The following is a 14,194-nucleotide window of genomic DNA, read 5'->3' as shown; positions in this document are numbered from 1 at the left end:
ACTCTATTTACACTCAGATCCATTGCATTTTGCTTGAAATTATCACGGTTCAGCATATCAACTGTCATTTATACACAGAGTTTTCCGAATGTATGACAAATCATTTGTTACAGTCACCGTTATAGAATCAGTATTTAGGTTTTGAAAATCATATTGCAACATTTAGGTACCTGGAGCTAACAGGCTCTTTACGTCCAATCACGTGTAGGCGAAATAATGCTTTATTAAACGATTGTTATGCTAAGTATGTATAGTAAAAGACAGTGCAGTAGTTTTCCTGATCAATTAAGCCATATTTTAATGAAAAAGGTTGTAATGTTTTGGTAAATCAAAATCAAACATGTGTACATTTAGTTCACTAATTTTACTAAAGCTTGCTTCGTTTACAATCAACGCATAACATGCGGGTTGAATAAACCCAATCATTCAGGGGAAGAAACCAAACAGTTCCCTTTTACTAAACATTCCCATAATGCAGTTTGTAGTTTTTTGTATGCCCAAAAAGAAATTATTTAACATACCAGGTACTTTGAATATTTCTAATTTTGAAAGGAGACCGATTCTGCTGGTGTAATTAGGCAAAAGTCTATAACTTTTTTAAGATACCGTATATCCGGGTTTTTTTCGCGTGCCACAATATTTGCGAAGATAGGGGAAAATCTGATACATTTTTAATTTGCGTCAGTTATTTTTTGAGATTAAAAGAGTTTCTTATAGAAAATGATACAGGATATAATTTCTGCGTATTTAATTATTTGCGATGTAAAAGAGATCACGAAAAAAGCGAAAATTAGATCATCGCAAAAATTACTGGATATACAGAAAATTATTTGATACTGTAATAGCGAAAAATTCGGACCATGCAAAATTTTTATGTTTATAGCTTACTGTGGAGGACGCTTTTATCATACATAGAACCAATCTGTCGGGTCTCGTTTCATGTTATTTTCAGGTAAGAACCTCGCAAGTTGTTAGAACTTGTGTTCGAACCATTGGTGTATGTTTATATGCAATAAAATATGTTCAAACTATTCTTTTTTATTTAAGGAGGCTGGGTGGTCAACAAATTAAACATCAGTTTTGCTTAAAATCTTAAAATTTTCCCGTTTTCCAATATTTTTATACAGAGCTCTTCTTTTAAAGAAGATCAATGCAGTCTAAAATATGGCAACGACCATCAAGCCTTCTTAATTGTTCTAGAGTGACCACTGAAATGGTGTTCGCCACTAATAACTGGAATAGGGCATTTGGTATAGCGAAAGCTTTTACTTTTACAATGTTTGGGGTTTTTTGACTTATGAAGTGGTGCTATTTTGAGTGACATTTTGGGATTTGGTATCTACAGACTGGTGTCTGCTTTCAGCAAAGCCTGGCTAAAAATTCATTTATGAAGTAAAACATAACAAAACAATTGATTTTTCATAAATTTCTTTCGATTTTTGACAAAGTAATAAAAAATTAGTTATTACCTCTTTTTTATAGTTGTTTGATTCACTAAATTCAAGCTCATTATGCTTGTGTTTCTTGTAAATTCGATCCCATAAATTTTCTTTCAATGATAAAGTAACAATCATGATAATATACAAGTAAATTTGCGTGATCGAGCTGCCTTTTCTAGCAAGAGGGCTCTTTTCAAGTCCGTGCGATGGCTGTGTTGAGATTTGCATTAATCAATCACAACTTTTTTGGCCTTTCCGTCAGAATGGGAAAACACTTCAAATATATATACAAGATGAAGTCGCTTCCCATCAATTTGCATATGTATTTAGAACCATTTTAACAAGAGCTTGGACTTTGGGTAGTTGTGTCAAACAGCAATGTGACGTAGGCCTGTCTATTTCATTGTTGGTTACTCAGCCATGGCTCTCTGAAATCAACAAGATTTGTCTGGCTTTTGAGCTAGACTACGCAACGGGTGCATACCGGTATTTCGCTTGAAACCGCGTCATTTTAACTTGTTTTGACGCAAGAATTAGATAGCTACGTCCTACTGAAAGTCCAAGGTCTTGTTAAAATGGTTCTAAGTATTTGCTAGATTGCAATTTGTCTTTTCACTTTATATTTAAGGTTATATAAAAAGTGGGTTATCATGGACGCCTATGTATTACAATTGAGATTGTTTTTCCGCCCGTGTTTCGATTCGTACGATCTTGGAAATCTGCCGGATGCCGCACGGCTGTTGCTAAAACGGAAACTAACGCGGGGAAGGAAAACTTTTATATAATGTTATTTATTAGATAAAGATACTGAACAAGCCAGAAACGATATGCCGTGACACAGCGCAAAGGAAACAGAACACAAAGTTCAATATTTTTAATCAGCTCACAAATAATAAATATAGAATTTCAGGTAAATTATTGTCCCAGTTTATGTCCTTAAAAAGTTCAGATAAAAGTAATTAAATGAAAAGTTATTTCTCCCCGAAGCACACACATCATACAGTCTAGGCGGAAAATAGGTTGATAGTCAGTGATGGTAGAGTTTTAGCTTGCGGGAAATAGGTTGATAGTTGGTGATTGTATAGCTTTGGTTATTTGTCTGTCTTGAACACGCTGGAACCTCACTGGTGGCGAATTAAGGACTTGTCACTCCTGACTGGACCCGAGTAGTCATTCATCTAAGGTGTTTATTCGTCATACTGTAGATTCCTTATTTTACGCGAGTACTTAATTCCGCGATTCAACCGGTTTGCTCAAACCTCGCGAGAATATGAAATCGCGAACATCGAATTATTAGTATAGTTTCATTTAGTTTACATATGGCCGAAAAATAATAGCGAGATTTTAAATTCCGCGAGGTGTGCTCCTCCCAGTTTTACGCAGATATTAATTCCTCGAGTTTGATTAGGAATCTACAGTTTTAGGGTTTGACAGATGAATGTACATGTCTTGAAATGTACAATCATACATACAATGTATATAGGACAGTCGATAACTGCCAAGACAATTAAGGTGATAGGGGACACCTGTGGATATTAAAATAGATAAGGATACATTATAATCAAAATACTTTCACCGTTTTAAAAATTTCAAATTTTACAATATTTGACCACAAAATGTGTTTTAAAGATTTTTTGGAAAGGTTAAAAATATAGAAGCCCCAGCGGAATTCGAACTCATAACTAACAGATTCGTAGTTGGCATTCTAACTCATTGCGCTATGCTATTTGGTAACACTTTTTGGAAAGAGAAAAAAAATATTTATGCCCAGTTTTATTGTTTATTTCTATATTAAGTGCGTCACAATATGGATGTGTTCCATACCACCAAATATGAAAGCCATTTGAAATTGATGAACGTATATATATAAGGGTATACGAGGGTTGTTCGGAAATTATTGAGACTTTTACTCTAATTTCCTTGTGTAATAAGATAAATCATTGAAATTTCACCAGGATATAAACCAGGATGTCCTTTATTATTGTATAAATGTTGAAGTTGATGACATCATTTGTTTATTCCTGGTAAGCTTACAAACTTGCCTACATCCAATGACCCGGCGCAACCACAAAATCATCGCAATGTTACTTTAAAGTTTTTCCTTGGCCCTATTTTATGAACACCTTACAAACGAAAGGAAAACATAAAAAATTCTTCATTTTTCTTCTTTTTTTTTTAATTTAAAATTGCAACAGTTAAATATATTTTCTATTTTTGATTTTTTGTGAAAAAATCAAGTTATTTCTTCCCAAAAGTAAACTTACTATGAAATTGCTCTTACAATCAATTTGTATATATCTTTTAATTGTTAAAATCAGTTTGTGTGAAAAAATAAGTACTTGATACAGGTATTTAGTCCCTTTGTTTTTAAGTCTAGTTAAACAATCAGTTGAAAAAAAAACTCGACTTACTGAAGCTTTTGACCCTTTTCCATCGTATAGTTTTTATTTAGGCAACTTCTTGGCCCATAGTGTCTTTTTCCGAGGTTCACACCAATTTCATGTGCATTCGCTCCGCCGCCTTGACGTCAAAATTCAATGAACCTTCTCAGTCAGATTTCAATTGCTTGGTAAATATATAAGTACATTTCTTGCATTTTAAGTCATACACCAGTAAAACTTACACAAAAGTTAGTCACAATAGAGAGCAAAATGAACATACATAATTTGATTTCTTTCATCAAGATTTGTAAGTCTAACAACACTTAAAATAAAGATGTTTAACTTTTTTTAACTCCGAGTGTGTGCCTGCGCCGGGTACCCCGACCACAGACTTGTATATGTATTGTCATAAACAAACTATTAATTATTTTGTAGCATTACTTAGATCATTTATTCGGTTATGTTTCTTCAATGTTCATACCAATTTTTATTAAAATCCGCTGCTTAGAAAGAGAGATATTTGTGTTGTCTCAATAATTTCCGAACAACCCTCGTATGTATTACATCTTATGTCTACTCATCCATCACTCGTACAGAGAACGTTGAAGAAGTGACAATATCCCTCGAGGCGCTGTGTATTGGCGTCCATACAAGATCCTTGTCCGCATAAACAAGCACGGCTCTGGTTGAGTGCCTGGGGGAGTTTGTGCTTTCCTGTCCAAGTAATAGTTATATTTCCATGCAGACAAGATTAGAATGGATATATGATAATAAACAAAGATAATAATAACTCAATTTATTTGTCGTAACTAATTGTGTTGCAATACTATCTCATATTTGATCATCTTCGCTAGCCAAGGGTTTACGATCCGCTTCTCTCCTCTACAATCCTTGTAGAGGAGAGAAGCGGATCGTAAACCCTTGGCTAGCGAAGATGATATTTGATTTATATATTGTAAATTACAAATTAAAGGTTTTTGAAATTCCTATGGGGAATTCAGGGGAAAGACCAAATCGTTACATTCGCTCGGGTAAACGCTAAATAAAAGCTAAAAAAAAATGAAACAAAAGTTCAACATGTTGTATTTTAGTTGATAAAATAAATATATAATACCATATTATCAATTTTGCGTTGCGTCACGTTTATGACGCAGCTGCGCGAATTAAGACTTACTCGTTGTTTTGCAACGAGCTCGGCTCTAGTTTGTATTAAAATTCAAATCACGAACAATGAATACAGTTATTTTGAGAATATGTTCTCTTAAAATACCCCATTTTTTAACCAAGATTTTTTTTACATATAAGGTCTTCAAAAAACTCTAAATGAAAAAAAAAAGAATTTATTCATATTCATATCTCTTAACGTGCCACTACAGTTAATTATTCCCTGAATGATCACGATGGCTGAGGCAAAGTAATTTCCGAATTCCCCTTTGAATTTGGGGCATTTCCGCCCGCAACAGGGGCGGATTTTTTATGAGATGAAAATTAATGTGTAAGATGTCTCACTATTCCATGTTTTGATGCATGTTGTTTCCAGGGGGAGGGGGGGGGGGGGAGCTGAAAAGGCTCAAGCACAGGATCTTTTCCAGAAGATCTACTTAATTAATAACCTGTATCTAAAGTTGCGCAATTTTGGTAGGAATATATTGTAAAATTTAGCATTGTAGTGACACCTATAGATTATTTAATTAATAACCTATATCTAAATTTTCAATAAAGTTGCGCGATTTTGGTAGGAATATATTGTAAAAATTTAGTACTGTAGTGACACCTATACATTAAAGACAATAAAATTTACAATCAAGTTGATGCAATATGGCATTTGTTTATATCTGACAATGATTCAATGTGTCCATTAAATGTCATCATTTATAAAACTAGTGTGCATGTGCTTTGCATCAACTTTTTTTTACACGAAGTCAAATTAATCTTTTTTGCTGATACTGAATTTGAATGTGTGTTTAGCGCCTCTGGTTCATTCTCTCTTGCACAAAAACAACTATACCAAAAAGCTCTCAAAGCTCTATTCAATCTCAAGAAGACGTAATCTCATTAAACCCTGATGTCAAGACTATTATTCATATATTTGACCACACCATCAAACCAATACTGTTGTATTCTTCTGAAATCTGGGGTTGCTTTAACAAAAAAAGCTCATTCCTGTAATTGTTCCATAGAAAGAGTTTATTCAAATTTACTGTGTGAGAAACCCCTTAAATTTTGCAAATCAATTTTAAGATTACATAAATCCACAACAAATTTTGCAGTATTGTCCGAACGGGGAAGATATCCTCTGTATTTTGACAACTTGACTAAGAAGCATGCTAAGTTACTGGCTCAGCCTTGAAAATCTTGGTCAATTTTTTCTCTTACTATATAATGCCTACTTGGAATCAAATTTACTTTTCAACAAAACACATCCACAAGGTATGGCTCCATCAACCTTTTTCTCCTTAATATCATTGGAATTAAAGATCTGCCTTCAGTAAAACCATACACATTAAAAATAACACTTAAAAATGTTTATTCTTAAATACTATATCAAAGAATGGCATTTTCAACTTGGGGTAAACTCCGATAAAAACTAAGGAGCTACTGCATTGTTAAACAATTTTTTTCCCTTGTGAATTATTTTTAAGATCAATAAAAAATTTGGAAGATAAAAGAAATTTTATTCGTTTTTGTATATCAGCTCATAGACTTCAGTTCCCAAAAATGAAAGGTTTTGTCTTTGATGCAACAATAATTTAATTAGTTGATGGTGAAAAACATTTTTTGTTCATCTGTAGTCATGCTCAGGAGGAAAGAGAAAGAAAATAGAGAAATATTGTAAACACTCTGATAAAATGGACACTGACAAAAAACTCACATGGCTATAATATGACAAATGAAAACATTAACATTCTTACTCAAATATGTAAGATGATTAAGGACAACGGAATATAAAGTATATTTTGTAGCATTTAATTCAACTTATGTTTATCATTTTACACTCACAAGCTGTGTTGACTGCAAGGGGGGGGGGGGGGGGGGGGCAAAACTGACTGTCAAGTTGCCAACACTACACTGACTGAAATAGGCATTGTCCCTTGGTGCCCCTTGTTAGTCAAGACAACCAGTCAAAAACTTCTGCTCCTTTAAGCTGGCCTGAGTGCTTGGGTACAAGACCGCACAGAAATGCATAGCCATATGCTGCAATAGGCATTGTCCCAATTGGTGCCCTATATGTGGTCAGGCCAACAAAATTCAGTTTTCACCCCCTCCGTATAAAATTCTATACTTCAACTCACTGTCCTACCTTGAAAATATATCACAAATGTATAATTATATAATATGTCTTCATACACTTGTATTAGGAATTCAAATACATATTGGGCGCCGTATATAATGTGTCTCAGCCTGTATTAATACATGTATTAATTTAATGTACTAGTATTGCTTTCAGGGATTGCGTATTTGTTAAATTATAGCTGTTTATATCTGTACTTGCAAATAAATGTATATATATACTTGCATATATGTGTATGACAACTTGGTATGTGTTATATCAGATGTACGTCCCATTGTAACTTAGTTATGCTTACTTAACAGTACAATTTTTATATATTTCATCCATAATTTGTTATAATCATGTTGTTTTATTGTTTTAATGCATTACCCCCACCCCCCCCCACCCATCCGAGGGCCTTTGGTTGGTAAATAAACATATATATGTAGAATTATCAGTTTCGGTTTTTTCCTTGAATTCAGATTATCAATGTGTGCCATTTGCATTGACCAATCAGATTGCTTGATACACAATTAATCATCTATATATAAATTTTACCACTATTTTGTAATTGAAGACAATCCCTGCAAATATTAATTCATTCACATTCAAACACTGGGGATTAATTATATAACAGCACATGCAGAACGGATATCATTTTACAAGCTTCTCCCCGCCGATTAACTCGGCCCCCGCCGCGGCTATTTCTGGAGATCTGCTATAATGAAGCCACACGGTGAAAACTGGAACAGTGATGGAGGCGATATCCGCTGTATATGATGAGGAAGGTTTGGGGAGTACTTTTAGCGCTGGTGGTTTCAGTCGCTGGGATCTACTTCGTTCTCTCGCGGTCAGTACTGGATTACCCAGTGACAGAGAGCCCGGTGAGTATCAATATTGTGTTTTCTGGCCTTTTCATTATGATTATATAGATTGGTCAGTTTGAGGGTGTGTATGCAATCTTAGGTGACTAAGAATAATTCACTTCAGATCTAAATATCGTGTTAAAGAGTTAAATTAAAATAGGCCTTTGTGTATCTTTGGTCTGATAACTAGGACCTGGTCATTATTTGCCCTTTCTTTCTCTGTCTTGTGGTGATGTTTTACGCTCTAACACACATGCGATCTGGTGTGCAAGTGCGCGTGTGTATCGCTCGCGGGCGTAACTTGTCAGAGAATTTTGTGTGTGAGAGCGACCTAAATCGTACGCAGTCTGCGAATGAAGTTAATTAATTTACTATCATCTACAATGTAATTATATTATTTAGCTAATTTAGATGTCAGCCATAACTTAGGTATCATAACCAAGTTTTACTTCCTTTCATACGAAAAATAAAAAGAAGACAGAAAATTACATAAACCGCTAATGCTAGCTACATTAATACCCGCATGAAATACTGAAAAAAAAGAATGTTTCCAAAAATCGGAAATTCCAAGACTTTCCTGAACATGACACTATATATATTCCTTTTGTAAAAGTGAGACTGAGATCATTGTCGGCATTTGCTTGTACAATGTTCCACTATTTAGCTGATAAATTATCCCCACTTCTTGTCATATCCTTTAGTTAACATCGAAATGAATAGAATATCAAAATTAAAAAATAGTTCAGAATTAAAACTTTTCAGAGACAACCCCCCCCCCCCCCCAGTTTGGTCAATCCGCCCCCAAATTTTTGCTCGTTATCTGCCCCCAAGTTTGATCAATCCGCCCCCAAGTTTGGTCAATCCGTCCCCAAGTTTGGTCAATCCGTCCCCAAGGTTTTGTTTTCATTTTCTTTTTCACATACATAATGTGTTTATCTTTCACATAATTTTTTGTTTCCATTTATTTATTCAGAAAGTACATTGAATGTGTTCCATAACTGAATTAGAATAATGTGAGATTTACGTGGAATATTTGTTTCTTTTTTAATATCAGTGTAGTGTTTTGTGTTTTACTGTCTCTATATTCCAAATTTTGACAAAATACGAATCGTATTTAATAATCAATGCATAGTATTTACCTTGAATACAGAAGAGTGTATATTTAATTATATTTGTTTATTTTTGAATAAAATTCTAATCTTCAAGGAGACGGGGCCAAATTAATATTTATCGCTAAATACCAAGTGTGGTCATAGTTTTCACACACTAATAAAGACGCAGATGACGCTAATTGTCAAAACAACAGGTGGGTATATATATAATTACAAGAGACGTATGGTGTCATAAATTTGGATATGAAGATTTTCACCGTATACACGTCTAGTCAAGGTATTGCCATGATTGCAGACACATACTAGTACATAACATACGAGTACATTAGTATATACATGTACGTCCATGGGTATTGTCATGTTGTAAATTTTGAATTTACTGGGTGGATGTAAATACAAAATTACCAACATGACAATAAGAAGCCCTAAGATGATGAGAATCTTATTCGTCGAAAAAGATTTAACCAAATAAAATTTTGATTTTTAATTTGAAAAGGTATATACAAATGTATATTGATAAACAATTTTATTTTCCACCTCATTGTCAAATTGACTTCCTTTACTGTGTGCAAGAAATCAGCGATTATGTGTGATGGATGTGAGAAATGGACCCATCGGAAATGGAAAGCTTTTGATCATTCTCAGTTCTGTATTAATTAAATCATGTATTCTTTATCAGATTATTTTTTTTTTAATTTCACGTTCAACTTGTTAAATATAGAAATAATTTATTGTGATAGTCTTGGAATAACAGTTTTTATAAGTATATTTGAGATGAAACATTCAGAAGCATTTTTATTCCCCTTTTCTGATAAAAAAATTTTTTTTTAGCTTTTTTGGGTTGAATTATTAATTTTTTCCGATGAAATTTTGATTTTTACTTTTGGGTTTAAATTTTCATTTTTTACATTCAAAAAGGTAGAAATTAGTAAGGACATGATACCGGCAGACATCCTTATAAATCATGTATACATACACATGTAGCTATTTGGAAACGATAGGTTTTTTTTATTATTATTAATTTAAACATCATTTATTTAGCCATTTAAAAATGAATTCATTTAAATAAAAAGAATAAATAAATAAAATAATAAATCTACCGGGGGCGGATTGACCAAAGAATGGGGACGGATCGACCAAAAAATGTGTAAGTTAACATTATACCAGGGGACGGTTTGACCAAAGTTGGGTATGGTTTGACCAAACCTAAGGGGTGGATTTGCATTGCCTATATAATTATACGATGGGACGGTTTGACCAAATTTTGGGGGCGGATAAGCCAGAATATAGGGGACGGATTGACCGGGATTGTTTTATTTGGATACGGATTGACTGGATTTCAAAAAAAAAATTCCATTATTAGCCTTTCTGATCAAAATTGTCTGTTGTCTGTCGTTGTCTGTCGTCGATGTAGTCGTCGTCATTGTAAACTTTTCACATGTTCATCTTTTCAAGAACAAACAACTAATCCTTAATGCAGTGCACTCTGATGTTGAAAAAGATTTTGACGAGTAAAAAGTTAAGGATGCCGACTTCAGTTTTCATTGCCAATGTTTTAGCGCATTCTAGTAAAATACAATGTATTTATACTGATATATGAAACTGAACACAGTAAACACAATACAGATAAAAATAATCAAGATTTCTAAGGAAAACTTTTTTTTCACGATTTTTCCGTTGTTCGGTAGATGAGTGTTGCCAATGTACTTTAATGACTCTATTTGCAGGAGTACATTATTTTAAGAAATATCATTTAAAAAAACAAAAGTAAATTGTGCGCCTTGTAAATGTTACACACAGAATTATGCTACTCTCAGGGTTAATTTTCATAGTTCCTGAATGAATCAATTTTAACAATCTTTTAATAATCTAAAGTATAGAAAAAAATTGTGCATTTTGATATTTTGAGATGACGCCCATTAAAAACCAGTCGGTAGAATTGAGTATTTTTTACCTATATTAATAATCACATGTTACAATTCGAGGAAAATAGCCATTGTAGTATTTATTAATCAGCTTCGAATTGCTGAAAATTACAATTTCCTATATGTTCCTATAGTAAGTATACCTTTATTTTGAGACGGCTCCTAAAAAGAACCAGATTACAGATTTTCTTAAAACTTCGCAAATAAACTACAGTTTGTGTCAAGTACATATGGTTAAGAAAAAACACAAATCAGCCTCCCTAAGTTTATGCACGGAAAACTTTCAAAACTCAAAAGGTCCTTGGTTTTTTTTTTTACGAATACTGAAATTTACACGTATTTTTTTCATCGATTGGACCCCCTTTCTTTTCCATAATGCTGGATCCGCCTCTGCGAAGCAAACTAAAAAGTTACTTTACATCAAAGATGCATTAGCGAAATATCAATCTGGTATGTCTAGTGGGCAAAGCATTGATCCTGTCTCACTATATGTATTTACCAAAGTACGTGCAAGCATGCAAAGGGGCTATTTCATCTTGAACAAAGCATTAGTGCCTGTGACGAAATCTTGTGAAGCATCAAAGTATTACTATAGTTACATGTACATTTATGTACCACATGCGCTCCAAATGCAATGTACCAGAAAGTTGAATTTCGTTTATTTTTATTTGTTAATTGTAAATACTCGTACCATTGGCATTTTCAGCATGTTGATCGAAGATTAATATTTAAGTTCACCAAAACTGAAGGCTCAATTGAGCTTTTCTGGTCACTTTTTGTTAGCCCGTCCGTCTGTTTGTTTATCCGTCTTTTAAATATGGAAGCATAAGCTCAATGTGTAGTATACAAAATTTTATAAATACTTTTTGTGTGACGAACAGTCTGACTAAAGCCAGCCCCTACTAATTCACTTCGTTGTAGCCTACAACGAAGTGAATTAGTAGGGGCTGGCTTTAGTCAGACTGTGTGACGAACAAATTTTACTCATGACATTAAACTTTATAACAACCCGAATGTGACAACCCAAAGGCTGAGTAACATCCTTGAAAATGGATTTGAATATTACACATGGTTTCTCATCTTCACAGCTCTTCTTTCCAAATGTGTAAAATTAAAGTGGTCATGAAGATCCATTTATTAATAGTTTAACACAATGGTATTTTAAAAATTGTTTGCAAATTTGATGTTTTTTTTCATCATTTTCCTTCATATGATCGATCTCGCTAAACCGGTACTTTGTATATCTTCATATATTTGATAATATCTCCTTTTTTTTTTTATAATTGCAGACATGGATTCCGCCCGCTTCCGTTCAAAAAATGAAATCTGGGATCAAGGACATCCTGAATTTTACCCAGAATGCCCTGCTTATGATACCAAGTGTCGACAATTTCATTCCAAACCTCACACAAGATAACTTGGTTAAAAAGAAAAGTGATGTCGAAATACCACAAAAAAATGAAAGCAAAGTTGGAAATAACGTGAAAAATACAAGGAACGTCACCATAGTTACAGCTTACTGGAATCTCGGAACGTTTCAAAAGGGTGTCGGAGGTCTTAAGTTCTCAACAAACACATATTTCAAATGGGCGTCCACATTCAAGTTCTTAGTGAATCCTCTGGTTGTGTATACTGACTGCAAAGAGTTTAAGGAGTTGATGGAGACTCTGCGATCCGATCGCCTCAACAACACAATGATATACCTGCTGAATCGGACGGAACTCTGGCCCTTCCAACTTGTGACCCAAATGAAATCCGTCCTGGATCAAACGGGCTATCCAAAATATTACCCCAATACAGTAATCCCTGAATATCCCGCGGCCCAACATTCAAAGTATGCGGTTGTGGCAGAAACGATACGCAAAGGCGTCTTTACCAATCCTTACTTCGCTTGGCTAGATATAGGATATTTTAGGGATGTCGTGGAACGAAAGGTTGACTTTACCTTGGACATACCACCGGGCTTTGACCCAGGAAAAATATCTGTCAACCGAGTGGAGGGTCTGTCAATGAATATAGACCCTTTCACGATATTTAGGAAAAACATCGTATGGGTTGGAGGAGGAATATTTCTTGGGAAAGGAGAGGCACTACTTCAATTTGAGCAGTTGTATCACAGGGCAGTCAAATATTTTTTGGACCAACAGTTGGTGAATTCGGACCAGCAGGTGCTGTATTCTATGTACAGTAAAAAGGGCAGGGAAGCCTTGAAGCCGAATATAGAACTACAGTTGTACATCCCAAAGGGATCCGGAAATCCGTGGTTTTATTTGGGATATTTGTGTAGAAAAGAAGTATCTGTTAGAAATTCGTAAAAGTGTGTATGAAAGAGAGAGGGTGGAAGAAGAGGGAGTGAGAGTATAGGCATTATATAGAGAGTAAAGGCATTATATAGAGAGTAAAGGCATTATTTAAATGAATTTTTCACTTTATCATTTGTATTTTCAGTTTTGTTGTATATTTTTTTTTAGATTCTCGTGATGACATACTTATGCATGAAAGTTTTTTGACGATACCCAGCTGTAGTCAAAATAGTGTGAATCAGACCAAATTCACGGACATGTTCATCATTTGTTTTCTGTTATATCGGTACCCTCAATTGTTAAAACATAATCTTTTTGTTTACATTGTTTTATGCATATTTATTTCAAATGATCATGTGGAATTCAAGGGGGAATAAAAATTCTTAACTATAAAGTAGGTTTTATTTAATTAAACATATATTAAGTTTTCTTTTGCCAGCGAATACACAACATTTACTGTAGGCGAGAATTGAGAATTGAGTTCTCGCATTAGCATTTATATAGCTGTAGGTCTGTATATCCAGGTCTGAACAAATTCCGATCTGGTCGTCCATCCGATTTTTTTCAGACCGGGGGGTACAGACCTGCAGCTAGCATTTAAAATGATAGGTATGAAATGTGAGTTTGGAAATAATATTTAGTGTGTAAAGTGACTGACTTTACATTTCGATGTTCCATAACGTTTGTTCTTCGAAGCTAATTGTACTAGAAATTAGTTGTACCAGAAATCTATACATTAATAAAGACAAATAATATTTGATATTGTTTAAAAACATGTAGATATTAGTCGGATAAAATGTGCATTGTTTTGATCGTGTTAACTACAATGTCAAGTATTGAAAATTATAAACGAAAAAAACGTATACTGTTATATGGGCCGCTCGATAAATTATGTGA

General features: G+C 34.0%; 1 protein-coding gene across 1 annotated transcript; it reads left to right on the top strand.

Moving 5' to 3' along the window:
• The first annotated feature begins 7,665 nt into the window (after positions 1-7,665).
• Positions 7,666-13,691, top strand: LOC128165736 (uncharacterized). Its single transcript, XM_052830558.1, has 2 exons — positions 7,666-7,975; positions 12,284-13,691. Exons 1-2 carry the CDS (start codon positions 7,868-7,870, stop codon positions 13,307-13,309), a joined length of 1,134 nt encoding a protein of 377 aa, XP_052686518.1. The 5' UTR covers positions 7,666-7,867; the 3' UTR covers positions 13,310-13,691.
• The last annotated feature ends 503 nt before the right edge of the window (positions 13,692-14,194 follow it).

This window comes from Crassostrea angulata, chromosome 1 (genome assembly GCF_025612915.1).
Source record: "Crassostrea angulata isolate pt1a10 chromosome 1, ASM2561291v2, whole genome shotgun sequence".
In the NCBI taxonomy this organism is placed as follows: Eukaryota; Metazoa; Mollusca; class Bivalvia; order Ostreida; family Ostreidae; genus Magallana; species Magallana angulata.
The sequence above is the reverse complement of the archived record's forward strand: the minus strand, read 5'-3'. Positions and strand labels throughout refer to the sequence as shown.